General features: G+C 50.8%; 1 protein-coding gene across 1 annotated transcript; it reads left to right on the top strand.

The window, feature by feature from the left end:
* Positions 1 to 4,486: 4,486 nt before the first annotated feature.
* EIF4A1 (eukaryotic translation initiation factor 4A1) lies at positions 4,487 to 14,872 on the top strand. Its single transcript, XM_083472754.1, has 11 exons — positions 4,487 to 4,575; positions 6,346 to 6,394; positions 6,578 to 6,710; positions 7,586 to 7,725; positions 8,935 to 9,103; positions 10,113 to 10,222; positions 10,772 to 10,915; positions 11,028 to 11,165; positions 12,044 to 12,133; positions 12,855 to 12,934; positions 13,990 to 14,872. The coding sequence occupies exons 1-11, from the start codon at positions 4,553 to 4,555 to the stop codon at positions 14,132 to 14,134; spliced, it is 1,221 nt and encodes a 406-aa protein (XP_083328880.1). The 5' UTR covers positions 4,487 to 4,552; the 3' UTR covers positions 14,135 to 14,872.
* The last annotated feature ends 231 nt before the right edge of the window (positions 14,873 to 15,103 follow it).

Raw genomic sequence — 15,103 nt, 5'->3', positions numbered from 1 at the left:
AACACTGTTGGTGGCTATGCTCTAACTCCACACACAGGGGCAGCAGTGCCCTTGAATCCTGGTTTCCCACTGGGACATCTGGTCAGCCACTGGGAGAACTGGATGAGGCCTCCTTTGGCTTGACCCAACAGACTCCCCTCTCACCCTGCAATAGAGGAGCTTCAACAAGTGTGATAAAAGCTTGGGAGGTGTTTTTTTTTTGGGGGGGGGAGCGTTCATCTGGCCTTCTTGGGTTGGAGGGTGGGGGCTCTGTCCCTCCATAGATCTGCGTCCTTCTCTCTCCATGGCAAGCACAATAAATCGGTGTGGGAATCCGGTTTTTTAAATGGAACCTCCAGAGTGCCATTTCTCCAGGTTGATTCTGCTGGGGAAGTTGGGGGTCGGGGGGGATTGCAGGTAAGGGGTTGGGATTGAGCAGGGGGGCTGATTAACACTGGAGGTCCGAAGGCAGCGCCATTTGTTGTGATCAATCACAGAGCAAGGTAGCTCTCACTTTTCTCTGTCGGCCTTGTTATTCCACCTTTTCCACTGAGCTCAAAGTGGCATATGCGATTTTCCACATCCACCCAATTCTTCATCTTATCCCAACAACCTGTTGGTGTTTAGTCGTTTAGGGGTGTCCGCCTCTTCGTGACCCCCTGGACCAGAGCACGCCAGGCACTCCTGTCTTCCACTGCCTCCCGCAGTTTGGTCAAACTCATGCTGGTCGCTTCCAGAACACTGTCCCACCATCTCGTCCTCTGTTGTCCCCTTCTCCTTCTGCCCTCCATCTTTCCCAGCACCAGGGTCTTTTCCAGGGAGTCTTCTCTTCTCCTGAGGTGGCCAAAGTCTTGGAGCCTCAGCTTCAGGATCTGTCCTTCCAGTGAGCACTCAGAGCTGATTTCCTTCAGAATGGAGAGGTTGGATCTTCTTGCAGTCCATGGGACTCTCCAGAGTCTCCTCCTGCACCAGAATTCAAAAGCATCCATTCTCCGGCCATCAGCCTAGACTAGGCTGAGAAAAGCAGCGGCTGGTCCAAGCTCACCCAGTGGTTGAGGGGGTTGGTGGGATTCGAACCCTGGTCTCGCCCTAGTCCAACACACGAACTGCCCTGGCTCTCTGTTGGAGGAAACTCAGGCATTGTGGTGGGAGAGAGGATAGTGGGAGAGCCATTCTGAAATCGGAGCCAAGCATTATGAAAGCGGAGAGGGGGGCGTGCTCATTTGGGGGGGCTGGAGCAAATTCCCCACAATAGGCGTGTGGTGCGTTCCAACGTGGATCTCGGCTAAACCTACACAGTGTGTGTTTATGGAGCATCTTTCATGGGCATCACACCCCCCTGGGTGCAAGAAGTCCTGCTGACTATCTGGTTTTCGCTGCATTATTAGTTTTCCTTGAACCCAGTCCTCCCTGTAGTGAGTCATCGGCTGGATTTAAAGCTTGTGTGCTTTTGCTCCTCCGCAACGGCTCTGGGAGTGAATCACTCGGGTTACTCAAAGCCAGGAATCTTCTCTAGTCCAGCTCAAAATATTCTGGCCACTGGTTTCTTCCTTCTGGAAGGGCTTTGGATGGTTCTTTCCTGTACAAGGGAGACGGGCCGGGAGCTTTAATTATAAAAATATTTATGTAACACTGTATTGGGGGAAAAAGGATTGAAGTGGTCTGCAAGAATACCTATGTACTGTAAAAACCCTATGTACTGAAAAATCAACTAACCATCGCAGAAAGATAATGCTCTCCATTGCCGGCACATCCCTGGAAGCGCAGAAATGTTTTAAGCAGTTGTGTAAAAACAGAAGGTGTCAGTGGCAGGGAGTCCCACAGGAACGGGCCAAAGACACAAAAGGCTCGGTTTCTTGTCGTTAAAACGTGCGTCGCAAATCCAGGGGACAACCTACGAAGTTCCTTCAGATAATCTCAATGCTCAAGCTAAAGTATAAGGGTTCAGAAAGTCCCTAAACTTGCGCCATTGAACCTGGCTTGGTTTTAAGGGTGGGGTGGTGCTGTGGGTTAAAACCACAGAGCCTAGGACTTGCCGATCAGAAGGTCGGCGGTTTGAATCCCCGCGACGGGGTGAGCTCCCATTGCTCGGTCCCTGCTCCTGCCAACCTAGCAGTTCAAAAGCACGTCAAAGTGCAAGCAGATAAATAGGTACCACTCCGGCGGGAAGGTAAACGGCGTTTCCGTGAGCTGCTCTGGTTCGCCAGAAGCGGCTTAGTCCTGCTGGCCACATGACCTGGAAGCTGTACGCCGGCTCCCTTGGCCAATAAAGCGAGATGAGTGCTGCAACCCCAGAGTCGGCCACGACTGGACCTAATGGTCAGGGGTCCCTTTACCTAAGATTGGGCAGCAACTTGGAGCTTCTCAGATGCTAGGAAAGCTTAGGTCTGCCTCTGGTGTTTCCATTGTTTATTTTATAGATTTGTAGAGTGGCCGATGAGACAATAATCACTGGTCCTAAAAGCCCTACATTGGTTCCCAGGACGTTTGCAAGCACAATTCCAAGTGTTGGTGGTGACCTTGAAAGCCCTAAACGGCCTCAAGGGCCCAGTAGACCCGAAGGAGCGTCTCCACCCCCATCTTTCAGCCCGGACACTGAGGTCCAGCTCCGAGGGCCTTCTGGCGGTTCCCTCCCTGCGAGAAGTGAGGTTGCAGGGAACCAGGCAGTGGGCCTTGTCAGTGGTGGCCCCCGCCCTGTGGAACACCCTCCCACCGGATGTCATGGAAATAAACAACTATCTGACTTTTAGAAGACATCTGAAGGCAGCCCTGTATTGGGAGATTTTTAACGTCTGACGTTTTACATTTTTTTAATGTTATGTAAACCGCCCAGAGTGGCTGGAGAAGCCCAGCCAGATGGGCGGGGTATAAATAATAAAATTATTATTATTATGCTGCCCTTTGTCCGAAGACCCCAGGGCAGTTCACAACAGAAGCATACAAAATGAGAACACAAAATAAAACAAAAACACTTGCAGACATGGGAGGAGAGCTTGATGACTCTTGATGATGTTGTGGGGACCCCATCCTTCTTGATTATTGGCGATGCTGACTGGGGCTGATGGATGCTGTCAAGTCCAACATTTTCCTCATCTCTCTGCATTTTGCTTTTCAAAAACTGAAAGTACCTTGGCACGCTGGATCAGTTTCAAGGTGGGCCAAGGAAGTTCAGGCGAGGGCTTTTTTTGGCTGCCTCGACAGCAGATTTTTGGTATTTACAAGGTGCCTGTTAATCGCTTCCTGCAGTGGGCCTCTAAATCGTTTTAATTTAAAAACAGTAAACTATAGCAGGTGGTGGTTTGTTTTTGAGAAATGAGCTATTGCAGCACACCTTAGATTGGACTGCTCACCTATAAGAAATAAAATATTTTGAAATAAAAATGGGGGAGGGGAAAGGAACAGGCCAGTGGAAAAGCAGGGGGGGGATCCTTACCAGCGGATCAACGGGGGGGGGGTCTGATCCACCTTCCCAGATACAAGAGGGTTTGTGGGGTGGGGGGAGTTTTCCAGTTTCAAAGCTGGAGGGGTCAGGAAATTTGGCTCTTTTTGGGGGGGAGGGAGGGTCCAAATCTTCCTGCCCAGGAACTTCCACAGCACGTAAAAGGGGGCTCCCTTGTAGTGGGGGGGCCTTTTGCAAAAAAAAATTACAAATTAATATTTTTTTCGCAAAAAAATGGGGTTTTTTTGGGGGGGATCTCTGAAAAATGCACCCAGTGATTAAATTTCAACCCAGCCCTTTTAACTTTTTTTGGGGGGGGGGAATCTTCCTGCCCAGGGACTTCCACAGAACCTAGAAGGGGGCTCCCTTGTAATGGGGGGGGGGCTTTTGCAAAAAAAATAATTGCAAATTAATATTTATTTTGCAAAAAAAATTGGGAAGGTTTTTTTTTTTGGGGGGGGTGTCTTTCAAAAATGCACCCAGTGCTTAAATTTCAGCCCAGCTCTTTTAACTTTTTTTTGGGGGGGGGTGATTTTGTCAGCCTCCTCTTGTCACCCCCCCCAAGGCCTATATCACGTGGTGCTCTGCCCTCCCCGCTGGACAAAGGCAGCAGGCCCAAAATTCAGGGCCCAACGCCTAACCACGTGGGCCTTTTTCCTCTCCCTGTCTCCCCCCTCCTTAGAACCCGCCTCCTCTTCTTTCGGGCTCCCATTGGCCCACCGGCTCGACGGACGCAGCCGGCGACCAACCAGAGCCCGGCGCTCCCCGTTGACGTCACGACGCCCGAGTTCTTTCCACCTCTCCCTTTCCCCCAACCCCCCACGCTCCCCTCTCTCGGTTTGACGTCACCGTTAAAAAAAAAACCCGCCCGTCACGGATCCCCCTCGCCCAATGGGAAGGCGGTGGCGGCGGGCCGCTGGCCAATGGCGTCTCCGGAAGCGGAGGAGGGGGAAGGCGGCGGGCCAATGGGGGCGAAGCCGGTCGGGGAGAAGCGCGCGGGGCCAATGGCGTGAGGCGGGCGGCTGGGCGGGCTCAGGGGGAAGAGGGCCAATGGAGGAGGGGCCGCGGGGCGGGGCCTCGGCGGGATGTTATAAGGGGGAGCGAAGCGGGCGGGGCTAGGACCTTTTCCCCAGGATGTCTGCGAGTCAAGAGAGCCGGTGAGTGAGCGGGCGAGCGAGGGAGAGAGAGCGCGCGGCAGGGCCTCCCCCCCATTTTCCCCACATAGGCCCGTCCAGGCCTCTTCTCCTCCCTCAAGGTTCTATCGGAGGACCGAACCATTACGCGGCCATGGGGGGGGGTTGAACAGGCGAAAGAGAGGCGCTTTCCTCACAGCGAAAGAACCGCGAATTGTTTCCTCCTCCTCCTCGCCTTCCTCCATTTTGTTCCCTCGCTTTGAAGTCCCCCACCTCGGCTCATTCCACGTGGCCGGCCAAGTCGGGGCCGTCGCCCCCCCCCCATTTTCGGGAATGGACCCGTCCTCTCCCCGTAAGGTCTCTGTGGCTTTGCGGCCGAGACCATTTTCATCGCGGGGGGGGGGAGAAAAAAAGAAAGAAAGCCGGAACGGGCCTCACCGGCGTGGGAATAGGAACTTCCTTCGCGAGAAGCGCCGCCATTTCGGCCGGGAGGGAGCGCGGGGCGTCGGTTTCTGTAATGGCGTTGTCCCTTCTCTCTCCCCCCTCAAGTTTTTTTTCCCTCGAATGCTCGCGGGCGGTTCCATTTTTCTTCGAGAAAAAAGGGGGGAATCTCTTTGAGGCTTTTTTTTTTTGGTGAAGAGAAGGCAATATTCTTTCTGTGCCGAGTGTTCCCCGTGTGGAGAGCGAAGAAAAAAAAGCGGCCTGTCCCTTTTTTCCCCTCTTCCCCCTCCCCTTTTTTCAGCCATTTTGAGCCTTTTCCTCTTACACAAGTTTTTCTCTCCCCCCCCCCCATTTTCCTCAGTGGTCTGCTCCTTTCCCCCCTCCTCACTTGGACTCGCCCATCCGGGGGGGCAGTTGGGCAATTCCATTTCCGCACCGCGCAGACTTGGCACGGGCGAGCCCATTTTAGAGAAATGGGGGGGGGCAGAAGCAGCGCTGCCTCTGTTTCCCCCCCCCCCGCCGCGGGCGCGTCCATTTTTCCCTTCGTTTCTCTCCCTCCCGCCCTGCCTATTGTCCTGTCGCTTCGCATCCGGGAACTCTGCGCCCGTGACGTCACGGGCCTGTGGCCAGAGGCGCGGGGAGGGAGGAGCCTCTTGCCCTTAAAAGGAAAGCAGGAAGAAAGAGGGAGCGGGAGGCACGTGGGGAGCGGCGAACGGGCCGCCAGGGGACACGTTGAGCTTAAGGCATCGCCTCCCTCCTCTCCGGCTAGGACGGGGGTGGCTGGGAGGAATGGCTGGAGCTGAAAAGGGGGCCTGTGGAACTCACAGCCACAGGATCAGGGGAGAGAGAACAAGAGCTCTGCTGGATCAGGAATGGCTGGAGTTGACAAAAGGGGCCTGTGGAACTCACAGCCACCAGATCAGGGGAGGAGAGAACCAGAGCTCTGCTGGATCAGGCATTTCCTCCCTCCTCTCCAGCTAGGACGGGGGTGGCTGGAAGGACTAGCTGGAGTTGACAAAAGGGGCCTGTGGAACTCACAGCCACCAGATCAGGGGAGGAGAGAGAGCAAGAGCTCTGCTGGATCAGGCCAGTGGCGGTGTGCCTCTGGCCAAACGAGTGGGAAAGCCCTGGTGGTGGTGATCAAATTCTGACCTTCCAAGGGGTAAACCCTGCTTTTTCACAGCGGGTGGTGGTGTTGGCCTCTACTTGTCACATAAGGCCATTCCTTACATAAGCTATTACAAAACAAAGTGCCTTTTGGAGCCATAATAATATGCAATGGGTGGGGAGCGCATTGATATTTTCCTGGTTGCTCATTTGAGCGCTTCTAAAATGTTGTTTTTCTTCCTCTAGACCTAGAGACAATGGCCCCGAAGGGATGGACCCCGATGGTGTCATTGAGGTGAGCAACTACCCATGTCCGGAGTCAGTTGGATAACTAAATAATGGGGGAAACATACCATGATCTCTGTATCCCGACCAACACAATGGCATCCAGTTTGCCCAGAATACCTGCTTGGGTGTTACTTTTGAGAGGTTTGGGGCTTGGCTGTGGGAGCTCACCTTTCCCTGCTTCTCCCTACAGAGCAATTGGAACGAGATCGTTGACAGTTTCGATGACATGAACTTGTCGGAGTCCCTCCTGCGAGGAATCTACGCCTATGGTTTTGAGAAGCCCTCCGCCATCCAGCAGCGAGCCATTCTCCCTTGTATCAAGGGTGAGGCTAACTGCTCAAGCACACTTCTTCAAAGGGGGTGGGTGGGGGGCCCTGTGTAGAAGGAGGGGGTACAGGGAAAGGCAGGCAGCGAAAAAGAGAAGACATTGATTTCTACGTTTACTGCTTAAGAGTGCTGCCCTGACAAGCAAGCATTTAAGCCCCATATAGCAGAATATATGCAGCAAATGATACCAAACTGACTTCCGCTTAGATTGCTGCTTCAGCTAAGTTTAGTATTGCCAGAAAAGGGACTTTGCTGCATCAGATCAGCATCCTGTTCTCAGGCCAACCAGATTTCCCAAACAGAAAAATCCCAACATAACTAGCATTCAGAGGTTCCCTTTATGCTTCAGGGAGTGACTTCCATAGTTGTGTGGAGAAGTCCGTCCTTTTGTCTGCCCTCCAGATATTTTGAGCTTTCATTTCCACTAGTCCTCTATCAACGTCACTGTTCTGGCTAGAAATGATGGGGATTTGCAGTGTTAGAAATCTGGCATGCACCAGGGTGAGGTGGGGGCTGATTTTTTTCTGATCAACAATACTAGGCAGAAAGGAAGGAATTTTGGGAGATCTTTCCAAGTTATTCCCACCTAACACTGCAAATGCAGCTGTCCTACTTGCCTCCGATTCTTTTCTCCATCATCCCCCTTGCTACTGGGCAAAGAGGCACCTCTGAATGTGGTGACTGTCTTATATCTAGCAGGGGGACATCAACGTTACCCTATTCATCCCAGCACAGCGTTCCTCCCCGTGGCTGTTAGCTGGTTCATGCTGGGGGAACACTTATCCCGTCACAGCTCCCTCTGAGGTTGGCGAGATGTGCTAGTTGTCCTTTGTGTGTGTTTGTGACGCCGTCCTGCTTTCCTTCTGCCCAGGTTACGATGTGATCGCTCAGGCCCAGTCTGGCACTGGGAAGACCGCCACTTTTGCGATCTCCATCTTACAGCAAATTGAGCTAGACCTGAAAGCTACCCAAGCGCTGGTCCTGGCCCCAACAAGAGAGTTGGCTCAGCAGGTAAGCCTTTCCCCCCTCTTTCCAGCCCATAGTAATAATAATTAATAATAATTTATTATTATTTATACCCTGCCCATCTGGCTGGGTTTCCCCAGCCACTCTGGGCGGCTCCCAGCAAAATATTAAGAACACCATCAAACATTAAGAACCTCCCTAAACAGGGCTGCCGTCAGATGTGCCCAGCTTTGTCTTGTATGAAAACCACGTGTCCTCTTTTTGCAGGTGGAACTGAGGGCCCCAAAAACAAACTCCAGAGGTCTCCATTCATTCCTCTGGTTTAATGGGCAAAGAGGCGCCTTTATAAACTGTCTGACAGACAGAACGTGCACAGGTGAAGCTTTATCCACAATTGCATTTCTGTACTAGGAAAGGCTGAACCTGTTGGAGTTTCTGCCTGCCGCACAGCTGTGAAAGGCGCAAGGACCCTGCTTTTCTCCCCCCCCCCTTCCACCGAAATCTGAGCAGACGTGTATATAACGTATCATTGTAAATCAACAACGCAGGGCTAGAGACTTTTTATTTTTAAAAGTTGCTATTCTGTTTATGTCCTGCTGTAAACCTATAGCCCTTGCTGGATCAGGACAAGGCTATAAATCTCTGGCCCATCTAGTCCCACAATCCTGTTCTTGCGTTGAGTTTCTCCAACCCCTCTTAAAGCCATCTGAGTTGGTGACCTTTGCTGCCTCCTGAAGGAGGGAGTTCCACAGATTAACACACCACTGCGTGAAGGAGTGCTTCATCTGTCCCCTTAAGTGACCCTGCTAGCCTCCCAGGCTCCTGTCCTCCCTTTGACATTGGCTCCCAGCCTCTTGTGTCCTGCGTCTCCTTCCCTGGCGTGCAAGAGCATTTTGGGGGGCTTTATTCCGTTTCTCCTGGCCTGGTCCCGCTTCACAGAGTGACGCCGAAGAGGCTTTCCGCTGAAGAAAGGAATCGCTGCCTCCACTCCGACCCTGTTCTCTTCCGTCCATCTTCCCTCCCCCTGCCAGTTGACGAAAGAGGCACCTTGCAAAAAGTGGGGGCCTCTTTTTCTCCGGCCGGGGCACAGCGACCGTCCCTGTTCATCCCAGCACAGTGTCTCTCCCGTGGCTGTTTGCTGGTTCATGCTGGGGAAACAAAAGTGTTGGCACCGGGAGGCCATTGCCCTTGACCAGCGCCAGGTAAGAGAATCCAGACCCCGCTAACAATTCTGCTCCTCTCATCCTCCCACAGATCCAGAAGGTCGTGATGGCCCTAGGAGACTACATGGGCGCCTCCTGCCATGCCTGTATAGGCGGGACTAACGTCCGCGCCGAGGTGCAGAAACTGCAGATGGAGGCCCCCCATATCATTGTCGGGACCCCCGGACGTGTCTTTGACATGTTGAACAGGCGATACCTGTGTAAGTATCTGCATTCAGTTTCCCTCCAGGTAGCAGCGCAATGGGCAACTCGTGATCTTACAATCTTTATAATAATAATAATAATTTGTTATTTGTACCCCACCCATCTGGCTGGGTTTTCCCAGCCATTCTGGGCGGCTTCCAACAAAGATTTAAAATATGTCACACATTAAAAACTTCCCTAAACAGGGGTGCCTTATTAGTAAATAAACTCAAAAGGGAGAAAACACAAAGAAACTTTACGGCAGGTTGAAAGCAGCTTACGGTTCAATGTTGACTTGTTGCAGGACATTGCCTGAAACACCCAATTCCCCCAACATCTGGTCTGCCTGTATTTTTATGTAATAAGATTGCTTAATTGTAGTTATTACAGATTAAGCTTTCTCAATCCCTTTGGCTCTAGTAGGCTGCCATGACCTTAGCAGCAGTTTTAACGTTAGACACTATTCAACCAGAATTTGAATCCATGGATTCGGGACCTGCCTTCTGTAGCAGCAAAGAGCAAGCTGGCTCCATCTTCCGTGGGAGATCCCTTCGGATATTTGAAGTGGGGTATTGGGTGGGATAGAAAGAATAGGCTATTGGGCAGGGTAGAAATAATAAATTATTATTATAGGTGCCCTCAGTCTTCCCCAGACTAGACACACCCAGCTTCCTCGAAGCGTTCCTCATCAGGACTTTGTTACCAGCCTTATCTCTGGCTTGTGTGACTTTGCTCTTGGCAGCAGAGTTGCCATTTTCATAAGCCAGATCCGTATCGCCCCATCTTGCTGTTCCGTGATGATCTCCCATGCGTGTCATCTGACTCCCATCAACCCCCCCCATATTTCTCTCCCGGTTGGCGTTCTGCTGTGCTGGGAGAGAAAGGTGCGGGTTTCGGAAGTGATCATAGCTCTTAAAAGATTCCTGAGAACAGCAGCTTCACCCAGCCGCCGTCCCATTAAGGGGACACACTGTCTCTACCCCCTCACTTCAAAGTCCTCACCAAGGCTCCTGTTTGTCTCTGCAGCGCCCAAGTTCATCAAGATGTTTGTGCTGGATGAGGCCGACGAGATGTTGAGCCGAGGTTTCAAGGACCAGATCTATGACATCTTCCAGAAACTGAGTGGGAACACACAGGTACAGTAATTTCTCACCTCACTGGGGCAGAGAGTTCCACAGGGCTTCACCAATGGTGCCCAAAGCTGATTGTCGTCAGAGCAGCCTCATTAGGCTCTTTAGTTCTCTGCAATGGAAGGTTTAGGTCAGTGGTGGCCAAACTTGGCCCTCCAGCTGTTTTGGGACTACATTCCCATCATCCCTGACCACTGGTCCTGTTAGCTACGGTTTATTTATTTATTTGAACATGGATATTTATTGAATTTTATCATTCATCATGTCGTTTAAAATTATTCTCCCTCCCCTCCTCTGGACTTTCCTCAACTGATATATTTAGTTTTATTTATTGTATCCTGCTTTTCCTACACAAAAATAAAATCCCTTATTGTTTCTCCGCTGATGATGATGGGAGTCCCAAAACAGCTGGTGATTTCCCTCCCCCAGTAACCCGACTGCCACATTCTGCAGCAGCTGGAGGCTCCTGAGCCAGACCCAGGGCAGCCCCACATAGAGTACATACCCTTGAGGGTGCCAATGTATTGACCCACAGCCCCTCTGCCCCCTTTCCAGGTGGTGCTTCTGTCTGCCACCATGCCCATGGATGTCCTGGAGGTGACCAAGAAATTCATGCGGGACCCGATCCGTATCCTGGTCAAGAAGGAGGAGCTCACCCTGGAGGGTATTAGGCAGTTCTACATAAACGTGGAGAGGGAGGTACGTGGCGACTGTTACGCAGGGCTTATGGGGTGGCCGGGAGGAGGTGTTGATTTGAATTTGGAGTGGGTCTTCTGCTTCGGTTATAACTCTCCTCCCTCTCGTGCCAAAGGAGTGGAAGCTGGACACCCTGTGCGATCTCTACGAGACCCTCACCATCACCCAAGCCGTCATCTTCATCAACACCCGAAGGAAGGTGGACTGGCTCACCGAAAAGATGCATGCTCGGGACTTCACAGTTTCCGCCATGGTGGGTGAACGAGCCTTTTCTTGCAGGGAGGGGGGAGTCCTGTCTCTCAGGGTTGTCCGATGGGGCTGTCTCTCAGTCTATATAAATTTGCTTCTGTGGAATGGGCCTGGGAGCCTTTAAGCACAAGCTGTGATAATAGGATTGCAGGCAAGAAACTAGATAGTGGTTTTTCAAGCCCGCCCACCCCTTTTCTGTATCCTATTAAAAGCATTGTTCAGAATAGGGGTTTTCGCAACCCGCTGAAATTGAAATCAATAGCAATTGCAGTTACTCTAAATCCAATTAAAATGTCAGTTTAATGCAACAAAACTGCTTAACTTCAACCAGCAATCGCCAGCTTTTCAAAGGCATTTACAGGACATCCTTGCCTCTTTGTGTTGTCCTCAATAATCTCCCTCCCCACCGCCCTCAAAAAGTTGGCCACCAAGGATTAGGTATCTTGTGAACTGAGTTGGGGGAGACTTTGATGCTGTCCCAGGAATGAAGAGAGGCATGCTGTGAATTTAACTAAAGTGTGGCTTTTAAAATTGTCCATAAATTTAGTTTTCTCAACAACAACAAAAAATAGGAGGAAATGGTAAATTTTTCAACCTTCGAGTTAGAGAAAAAGCAGCAATTTAAGCGATCTGAAACAAAACATGCAATTCAGATAAACAATAGCGTCAACACCATGTAAAAAACAAAAGAATATCCAAAAGTGAGATCAGGGCACAAACGAGATGATTCTGTAATGTGACGCGAGAAGAAAATGGGAATAGTCACATTTGAGAAAGAAAATGGGAAAGGGTTGTTGGGTTCTATAATTTTCCATAAACTTACAAAATTAGATTAAGGTGCTGGGGGTGAAAACCAACTCTCTCTCTCCACCTTCTTTGCAGCATGGAGACATGGACCAGAAGGAGCGTGATGTCATCATGAGGGAGTTCCGCTCTGGCTCCAGCCGTGTCCTGATCACCACAGACTTACTGGTGAGTGTGGGGCGTGGAAGAGGGACATCTGCTGCACGTTGGATGATTCAGGAGAGGTTGAACTGTGGAACTCACTTCCACAGTGGGCAATCACGGCCAACGACAACTTCATGGAAAACGCCCTTGTGCAGTGCAGATTAGTTGCACTGCAGAGAGCTTGCTGGGGAGACCACACATTACAAGGAACACAAAATAACTTTAGCAAGCTTTTAATAACAAAAACTCCTTTTGCATTAAATATATCAACAAGCATGACCCATCCACCAGGGTACTGAGAGAGCTAGGTGCTGCTCTTTATATACTATACCCAATTGCCGACACGGCTTAATTAACGCAACAGCACCTGCTATACTGCTTCACAGCTGTAAAACTGAGTCACGTTATTTGCTCTGACCCTTAAAGACACACATCTTGTGGAACAATAACGAACCTTCAGATTTAAAGAGACCATTCAACACTCAGGTTGCGCTTGTGGGTCTGCCATGTTTGTCCGGTCGGCTCCCCACCCAAGGAGATTCCCTCTCTGCCTGGCTGGCGCAGTGCTGCTGGCGGATTGTAGCTCCTTGGCACACGAGTCGCGGGGGCTGCTCTTCCCCACGGCTGGCACCCGCCACCAAGGTGCCCTGCCACGTAGCAGCCGCCCACAATTGAAAACTTGTGAGTGCAACAGGGTGATAACTGTTGGCGAAACTGCTAAACTGCCCCCACTTCTCATTTCCAGGCCCGTGGCATTGATGTCCAGCAGGTGTCCCTGGTCATCAACTACGACCTGCCAACCAACCGTGAGAACTACATTCACAGGTGAGATCCTTGTTTTTCTCCCCCTCACTTTCTGGTCCCTCTCAGGCTTCTTGGACCTCTTGGGTTTCCTTTCCAACCCTTCTGTGCTAAGATGGCAGGCTCTCCTTCCTTGGTGGTTTTTAAGCGGAGGCTGGATGATGCCCACCTGCAGTTCTGCGATTCCAGCCCAGTTGGCCACCTGCTTACCTCCTGCTCCCCCCAGTAAACGCTTCTCTGTCGCAAAATGATGCACGTCTAAAAAAATGTGTCGCCAGGGTGAAAAGTTTGGAAAGCTTTGGTGTAGGTGCTGCAAACAGCCACAGTGGTGGCAGCCACAATTTGCAAACCCGAGAAGCATTAATCCTACCAAACCTCCCCCAGATATCTGGAACCACTCTTTATTATAATGCAAAACAACAACCACCACCCCATGATGGTGTTGTGGTGTTGTTGCGGTCACGCAGCTGGCGCTGTGGTCTAAAACACTGAGCCTCTTGGGCTTGACGATCAGAAGATCGGCGGTTCAAATCCCTATGACAGGGTGAGCTCCCGTTGCTCGGTCCCTGCTCCTGCCAACCTAGCAGTTTGAAAGCACGCCAGTACAAGTAGATAAATAGGTACAGCTATGGCGGGAAGGTAAACGGCAGTTCCGTGCACTCTGGTTTCTGTCACGGTGTCTCATTGCGCCAGAAGCGGTTTGTTCATGCTGACCACATGATCCGGAAAGTTGTCTGTGGACAAACGCCGGCTTCCTCGGCCTGAAAGCGAGATGAGCGCCGCAACCCCAGAGTCACCTTTGACTGGACCTAACTATCCAGGGATCCTTTTAGTGTATTTTTTGGTCTTTGTTGGAAGCTGCCCAGAGTGGCTGGAGAAGCCCAGGCAGATGGGTGGGGTACAAATAAAATACTAATATTGATAATATTTATTACCTTTGCCTTGCCTAATGGGCACCTGGCTGGCACTCTGAGGACAGGAAGATGGGCCATTGGGCCTGATCCACCAGGCCTTATGTCTTTTACCTTTTACCTGCTCCCCCCAGTAAACACTTTCCTCTTTCTTTCGAACCCCCCCAGGATCGGCCGAGGGGGACGTTTTGGAAGGAAAGGAGTTGCGATCAACATGGTGACGGAAGAAGACAAGCGCACGCTTCGCGACATCGAGACATTCTACAACACCTCCATCGAGGAAATGCCTCTCAACGTGGCTGACCTCATCTGAGCTGCCTTCGTTAGCGGCTCACTGTGCCTGCGAGAACCCCCCCTTCCCGCCCCCCAATTAGGCACAATCCTCTCTTACCCCCCACCCTTACAAAAAGACCTGCCCTTTTCTATTTTTTTGAGTTTTCTTGCCTTTTGAATAAATGTCACTCTCTCTGGGGGCAGAATGACCTCTTTTAGTGTTTACTGGCGCCTTTTCTCTGTCTCGGTCTCTCCCCCCCCCCTTACTTGTCGACTTCACTAGGAATTCGGGGAGCAGATCTTAGAAGCCACGATTCCTGGCATCTACAATCTCCTCCCTGCTGTGCCCCACCCCGCTCCCCACCGGGGAAAAAATACGTATTTCATAGTCTCTTGAAAATTCAACCTTTCAACAAAATCGTGGTGCTATAGCAGGAAAGACGACACCCCCCCCCCCTCCTTGGAGAATCGAAAGGGTGTGGGTGTTTCTGTTTTCTCCCTGACTTAAAAATCATTGGTTCAGAAAAAGGAAAAAAAAATCACTGATTCAAAGCAAATTGCCAAGACGTTTTGTTTCCCCCCTCCTCTGTGTATCTCAGAAATGAGACCTTTCCCCCAACACACTTTGTTAAGATAAAATCTAAAAAAAAATTGAAAACTTTTCATACGGCAAAAAAATCTGTACGTGCAACCTTAAGACCTTTTTTTTTTGTATAGCTATTATTTATTCAAAAGGAAAGTTACAGTGACCAAAATAAACGTGATCTTGAGAAAACTCTATGCGCCTTGGGTGATTTTTGTAAATTTTTAAGGAAGGGAGGGGGTGCCTTACTTGACCATTTTCCTCCAAGAATATTAGTGCTATCAAAGTGGGGGGGGGGTTGCTTTTATATAACAAGTTTTTCTTTCAAGGTCTTCAATCCTTTGAGGTAGCTTAGGCTAGACTGGCCCAAATGTGGCAAGGTAAGGATTCGAACCCTGCTCTTCCAGCACCCTAAGGATTTGGCCA

Source organism: Podarcis liolepis (assembly GCF_965112155.1).
Source record: "Podarcis liolepis genome assembly, chromosome: 13".
In the NCBI taxonomy this organism is placed as follows: domain Eukaryota; kingdom Metazoa; phylum Chordata; class Lepidosauria; order Squamata; family Lacertidae; genus Podarcis; species Podarcis liolepis.
The sequence above is the reverse complement of the archived record's forward strand: the minus strand, read 5'-3'. Positions and strand labels throughout refer to the sequence as shown.